Source organism: Ricinus communis, chromosome 8 (assembly GCF_019578655.1).
Source record: "Ricinus communis isolate WT05 ecotype wild-type chromosome 8, ASM1957865v1, whole genome shotgun sequence".
Classification (NCBI taxonomy): Eukaryota; Viridiplantae; Streptophyta; class Magnoliopsida; order Malpighiales; family Euphorbiaceae; genus Ricinus; species Ricinus communis.
The window spans coordinates 13,705,616-13,713,108 of NC_063263.1; the positions used below are offsets into that span (position 1 = coordinate 13,705,616).

The following is a 7,493-nucleotide window of genomic DNA, read 5'->3' on the forward strand; positions in this document are numbered from 1 at the left end:
CGTGCCTACAGACTCGAGACAACGCGCACACGATGATTCTAGTATCTGATTCTCCGATCCAGCCCCGATCATCCGAGAAAATCACGAACAATCCCCAACCGTCGATTTTCCAACAGAGTCCGATAGCTGCAAAATTAGTGTCATTAGAAAGCTTGTGGTGTGTAGGTCCCGAATATGTCCTTTGGTCATCCGAAACTTAACAACATTGACCGAGAAGTTCAAAAATCTAAAACATCCCCACTTTCTCTCTCCATCTCAACTTCTAGCTCTAGCCAATATTTTCGATGTTGTTGCTCCCATTACAAAGCCCTCAAATTGCTGGTCATTTTAAGACAAAAAACATTGCTATTGGTCGTCAGAATATGCCAGAATGACGCCAATAAATGGTTGCCATATACACGGCCTTCTCTTTGTCTACCACCTGTTGGGGTTGCTGCTGCCGCCGCTATCATGGTCGTCGACTTCTACTGCATCTGTGATCAGCTGCACCGCCTCCTACAAGCCCTTCTCGTCTACTTGTCCTTAAAGGCAGCCCTTAAGCTCTCTCTCTCTCTCTCTTTCCTCCTCCTTCTTCTTCTTTTTTTTTTCCTTATCCACTTTTGGTCCCTCCTTTTTAGTTTTGATAACCATTACCCCTAGAAAATTCCCACTAAACCCTCAAGCTTATAATTACTGTCTAAATTAAGCCCCTAACTATCACTTTTGTGCCAAATTATAATTATTAAAATATATAATTATTTATTTAGCCTTGTCTTTAATGGTAGAATTACTAGAATACCCTTACCAACATAATTAATTATAAAAATATCAACAATGGTATTTTTCTACTTAAACCCATTTTAAATGAAATTTTGATTTTAGCTCCCTTCTCATACATAAATATCAACTTAATCCTAGCACCTAATTCATTCAATTAATTAATTTATTAACTATTTTTTATTAAATTCAGTACCATTTAGATAAATATTTTTTTTATCATTTTCCAACTAAAATCTTCAAGAAAAGTATTTTTATAGCTTCCAAAAATGCAATTCATCTAAAAATAATTATCCTTAGACTATATAAATAAAATTATAAAATCATACTAATTAAATATAGTCTAATAGATCCTTTTATGTTTCTCTAGCATTTAATTATCCTCTTAAAAGAATTAAGGGCTCAATAATGATCTCTTATAAATCATCCAATTTTAAATAAAAATTCTTTACTCTAATAACATATATTAAATTTCTAAAACTTCTAGTTTTATTATTATCATCGTCACAATCCTTATTAATTATTATTATTATTATTATTATTATTTTATAAAAATATTTTATAAAAGGCTCAATTAACCATCAATGTATTTATTTACTAAAATACCCCTGGTAGATCATTAAAATTTTATTTTTAAAAAAAAATCTCAGGTATTACAGCTGCATATTTGATAAAATCGAGCTCACTTAACTAGCTTGAAATCTAGTTGAACCCGAGCTTACCTTATTTATATTAATACCGAGCTAATAATGTGGCGAACTCGAGTTTATCTCGTTCATATGTACTATCGATCTAATTACGAGCCGAGTTCAAACATAACAAAATTAAAATGAGCCGAGCTTGAGCTCAGTTAAATTTTTACGAAGCGAGCCTGAACATTGAAAAACTCGGCTCGGCTCAACTCGTTTGTACCCTTGCTCATCTGACATGGCCCAAACTCGTAAATGAAATAAATTAAATTTTATGATAAAACAAAAATAAGTGTAAAATTGAGTGATTATTTATGTCATACAACCTAAATTTATAAATGAAATAAATTAAAATCTTATAACTAAAATAGAATATAATTCAAACATATGAAATAAATTAAAATTTTATAATTAAAATAAAACTTAACATAAATTTTAGTAATTATTTATATATTAACCCTTATGATATGTTTGGCCTCTATAAGAGAAATCATCCACTCATTGTAATGTTATTACCGAGTACCTACAATCATTTCTTCAGCTTTTCTTTTCTTATAACAATTAACAACTCTTGGCACATCACTTCCATCTGTTTCCCTTTGTTACCTCCATTTTCACTCATCTCGTCAAATTAGGGTCACCGAAATCATCCTTATCACTGGGTATTTTTCTACCACTTCTCAATTTTCATACCGATACTTCTAAAGAACAACTAATGCCTTCTCTGGCTACTGGTTAATGGATGACTTACCAAAAAAGCATTAAAGCGTCAGTCTGTTGCCTTCTCCACTTTATTAAATATTTGGACTGCATTCATCAACAATACAGATTTAAAATAATAAACTTCAAATTAAATTCATTTAAATACAAGATATCACAAATTTCTGACCATATTGATAGTACTAAGGAGAAATTATTAATCAGAATAATTTGTGAAAACATTGGATGGAAGATATTCAGAAATAGAAATACAGCAATTTGGTAGTTTACGTTAAAAATTAAAATAATAAAAACGAAATTACTTAAACCGTAGGACTCACCTATCCACATTGTTATGTTTTTGTTGTTGCTGAGTTGGCGAGTCGACTAGGTTGCAACTCAGTCGGCTATAACCATAAATGAGATGTCTGATTAATAATTATTGCACGGTAGGTTGCGATGAAATTCAGATTTCTTATTACTCAATATATGAATCAAGTATGGAACACAAAATACAAGATAATTAATTTGCAGTGGTGTGCAAAAACAAAAGAAATAAGGAGAAAAGGAAAAGAAGATGTAGAAAGAAAAACAAAATGACAAGAAAATATAAAAAAAATAAAAATAAAAGTTTTAAAAACTAAACAAATGAAACGCACGAATTTTAAAGTGTCATTCAATATTTATATATATTTATTGAATAAAGATTAATTATAAAGCCGACTTTCATCCCTGCTCGATGGGTGGATTTTGCAGTCAAACTCCCTTCTATCTTTGTACTCGACTCCCTTCTATCTTTGTACTCGATGGTCAATTTCCATCTGAAAATTTTAAATTAATTATATAAAAAAAATTATTTAAAAAATTTATGTAAAAATATTTTAATATATAATTTATATAAAAATTACATATTAAAATATTTTATGTAGATTTGATCTGAATTTTATAAATTTTTTTTAAATAAATATATAAAAGTATTAAAAATATACTGTAACTACGGTACTCTAAAATTCACTCATATAATAGATATAAGGAAAAAAAAAGTAATTCTTGTAGTTTTCACTTAAAAAGTTAGGCAATTTTTAGTAATATTAATTATATATATTGCAAGAAATAGATAAGTGATAAGCATGTATTAAATCTTTTCATTTCGATATAAATATATTCTTATATCAAGTGACATATATTTTCTTTAAAGTCATTTTAGGTATACATCATGTTTCTCATATGAATTACTAAATTCTTATTTGTTTTCTAACAATACTATTTTAATTTTAAGATTAATATTGTTGGTAGATTAGTAAGTGGGTAAGTGGGCTGACTAGTATTTTCCATAGTGCGAGAAAAAGGAGATTTCAATTTTGAATATTTTCATGTATTATTCATAATATTAATAAGCACAATTCATCTATATATTGAGAAATTTATAGAAAAGTAATTATGCATGGTATGTGACTTATGGCTCATATAACTGTCGGTAGTAATATATAACAGACAGAAGAAAACTCTTATAATTATTTAAACAATGAGAGATGAATAAAAGAGGGGAAAGGAATTAGTTTTTAGAAAAATTGACATGTCTTCATGGGACAACACATTCAAGTTCAATTGCTAAACTAATATTCAAACGAGTAAAGACAGGTAAATTAAACGCAAGAGCATAATAACCAAAAATCTAAAGTTTTCTAATAGGTAATGATTGTATTAGCGGTTTCATGATGTAGCAAACCTATATAATAATATCATATCGATTCAAACATAGCAGTCGATAAAGAAAAAGGGTAAGGGTGGGGGTGTTATTACTGCAACACTATCTTCTGCCTTCTAATACGAACCAATAAAATGCAAAAGGTTTAAAAAATAAAGAAGAAGAAGAAGAAGAAGAAGAAGAAGAAGAAAGACCCCATCAATCAGTCCATTCTATCACTTTCCTTTTTTTCAATTTTTGATAGAAAATAAAGGCATCATCATCATCATCATCATCGTCACTTTAAACTATATACATATAGATAATGACCCAGTCCAGCTGTAGTGTGACCAAAATCTTTCTAATTACTTCTTACACAAATATTTCCATCAGACTCCAGAAATAAGAATCAGGTGTAAACGGTGATGTCACAAGGATAACGGAAACTGGAAGATATATATGGTACGTTCGGATAAATGTACAATGACGCCATTTGCTGATATATAAATATATATGTTTAAAGATACATCTGATATTGCTTGCAGCTGCGTCCCAGTACTCATGGCTATCCCTCAACCAAGACGGCGCCGTCAGGTGATTAGTGGGCCCTCATTATAGATTGAGACTTAGAGGATCTCTCGAGTACAGAATCTCTCTAATAATTTCTCCAAAAATGGCTGCTTGGACAATCATTTGCATGCATATATATGAAGTTTTTTTTTTTCCTTAAATAATTGAAAAATTAATGAAAACCTTCTGTCATTGTGCTCTATAAATTGCCCATTCTCTTCTCTCTCTCTCTCTCTCTGTCTGTCTTTCATTTTAACTTGCGCTTTCTGCATATATCCTCTGCTTTGAATTAAAAATGGCTTTCAAACCCACGTTCTACTCTCTTTTGGTCTTGCTCTTTCTCTTGCTGGTAGTTATGGAAGAAGCTTCTGGTCTGGACTCATCTTAATCAGTTTCTTATACCATATATGCATGCGCATGCTCATTGCAATTATTCACAGTATTGAACTTTCATGATCTTGCTTGTCTTAACAGGTTGCCATACTGGCCATGTCATGAGGTGCTTATATCCAAAAGCAACACTTCCTCTGGATATTCAAGGCAGAAAGGTTTACTTCCCTTCTAGATAATCTATCCATCTATATATTTTGGATTGAGAATGTAAGTAATTGTTGTTATTATCTATGTGTAGGTACTAGTTGTTTCCAAGAGATCGTCAAGAAGCAATTTAAATGTTGAGAAGTTGGTTGTGGAAGAGTTGAGGACGGTTCCCTCTGGACCAGACCCTTTGCACCATAATGGTGGTAACCCCAAGAAACCGACAACTCCATGACTCCTCTAATAAAAAACCTACGTCTGAAAGTAGTACTTCTCTACAAGTGTACTCGACTCTGGCTTTTGTTTTTAAGTTTTCCCTGTTTGTTAGGGAGGGTAACTCTCTTAATTTTGTATGCAGGTTTTGGTATTATATATAGTTGAACTCGTGATTTTATTAAATATATATATATATATATACACATGTATTAGTTTCCTGTGTCAGCTTATGGATGTAATTTTGTTATATAATTAACTAATATCTTAAAAACAAAAGCCTATACGCAGTGTTCTTGAAAAGAAAGAAAAAAAAAATCTTGAAATTAATCTGCCAATTCTTTGGATGCTTGATGATGAGAAAATATTATAAGAAAAAGTTAAATTAAAATTGGAAAAACAAACTAGAGGCCAAGTTATAGGGGATTATAAAGTGAGCCCAATTCCTTGTGTTAAAATTGGAAAAACAAAAGCGTTGGGTTAATTAGTGTGGTTAGTAAGGTAAATCTATTCCTGTATGTTAGATGTGATTGTTTTAGGGTTAGGGTGATGAGTTGAAAGGCAGTGTCCAAGTCAAGTATGACTATTTGTGGGTCATTCTATAACTTTCCTGATTGGAATAGAATCAATAGATCGATGACCTGCCACAAACATGCTGCAATAACTAACCTCGAGCTTCTTAAAATATATATATATATATATATATATATACAGTGGAGATCGATGTGACATTGATGACGATAGTGCCATGTCTATATATAATATGACAGTCACTCCTTTCATTTCAATCACTTCTAATATGTAAACTGATCATAATTAATTGTTTTTGCAAAAAAACGAAAGGTCTGAGAAAATCGGTGGCTCCTCCATCTATCCTATGAACCAAAAAAACTCAAACTATGTATCCACTCTGAGAAAATCTTCAGCATAGTACTAACAATTTATCAATAGTTTTGGAAAAAGAATTCCATTCTTCTTTAAAAAATTATAGGAATGATAATAATATCATTGGTCATCGAAGAGGTAGGCCTGACAAAAAGCAGGAGGAAGTGAGGGGAGAAGCAAGAATATGACTGAGGCAGTGAAACTTGCTTACCCAGTCCATTATCTAGTTGGCCTTTCTTTTAGCCTTGTTTGAGAAAGGGAAAAAGCTAGAGAAAGAAATGGAATATAGGGGATTAGGAGAAAAAATACAAACATTATTATTATTTTTTGTAATTTAATAATATATTTTATATTATTAAAAAATTTAATATTTTTATAAATTTATTAATTTTTTTATAAATTATTAATGTCACGACCTCATCCGTAGGCCCGTGACCGGCACTAGGGAATGGGTAGACGTAAGGCCACCGAATTCCGTAGTAAGCCTGACACTCACTAACTCAAACAAATCTTATCTTAATTAATACTATTGATTCCACAATTTCGCAACCATTAAATTTATAATTAATTCGGTCTGCCAAAAAAAATTAAGCGAGACCCGAAACTCATAAAATTTACAACTGATACATCTACTATTACTACTGCGGAGAATCTAAGATTTTTACAATTTGACATACCAAATCAAACACCACCTGATGATGAAGAAGTCGGTTTACTGAGTAAAAGTCGCGGGAAGACTAACAGTCACGAATCTGAAAAACAGTAAATAGAGACTGTCAGTCTCGAGAGTGAGCTAAAATCATATATCTAAAACAGTTTCAAACGTCTTAATATCACATTCATTTAATTTCAAAATAATTAATAAATCACGCAAACCATACGTGTCATGTCAAAACATATGTGTCATGCCACGCTTGAACAAAAATTATTCCACACGCAACGGGACGGAGTACTTCAGTAGAACCCTAATCCCAACTCAATATCTCGATCAATTTCAAAACTCACGTCTTGACCAAGCTCAACTCTAATATCTCAACTCTCTCATTCCAACAAGACTGGCGCCTAGAGAGCAAAGCTCGATCATGGACCTTACCTCCAATCTGGTCACTTATATCAATAATAAAGCTTTTATCAGTGAGAGTAAATTTTTTAAAAGTAAATTGTGTTAGCTTGGAAATTCTCTGGATGACGAGCTAAGTTGCCGTGAGAGTAAGTCTGTGGCGCTGTAAGCCCCATGTTGGATTATAAAGGAGGCTTTTGGATTTTAGTCAAAGAGGAATTTTGTGTCAAGATGGCATGGGTTGTGTCGGTTGATGCGATCAGATGGATGTTATGTCGAGGATGATGTGATGTGGATGTTAAGAATTTTCTGCGCGTGTAAGGACATGTCTTTAGGAAAGAAGTTGGCAAGTGGATTTTTGGCAGGATTAGAGTTGGCTCTTCTTATGTGGAAACCC

The 7,493-nt window shown here is 31.8% G+C and overlaps 1 protein-coding gene across 1 annotated transcript; it reads left to right on the forward strand.

Annotated features, from left to right (window-relative positions):
• Window positions 1–4,643: 4,643 nt before the first annotated feature.
• Window positions 4,644–5,355, forward strand: LOC112535568 (protein CLAVATA 3). Its single transcript, XM_025158197.2, has 3 exons — window positions 4,644–4,772; window positions 4,876–4,949; window positions 5,033–5,355. Exons 1-3 carry the CDS (start codon window positions 4,697–4,699, stop codon window positions 5,171–5,173), a joined length of 291 nt encoding a protein of 96 aa, XP_025013965.1. The 5' UTR covers window positions 4,644–4,696; the 3' UTR covers window positions 5,174–5,355.
• The last annotated feature ends 2,138 nt before the right edge of the window (window positions 5,356–7,493 follow it).

Bases quoted from the DNA above. Each gene is read 5' to 3' on its own strand.
- LOC112535568 (XM_025158197.2), top strand. From the start codon at position 4,697: ATGGCTTTCAAACCCACGTTCTACTCTCTTTTGGTCTTGCTCTTTCTC. The intron at 4,773-4,875 runs GTCTGGACTCAT...TTGTCTTAACAG, and splicing joins AGTTATGGAAGAAGCTTCTG to GTTGCCATACTGGCCATGTC. The intron at 4,950-5,032 runs GTTTACTTCCCT...ATCTATGTGTAG, and splicing joins TGGATATTCAAGGCAGAAAG to GTACTAGTTGTTTCCAAGAG.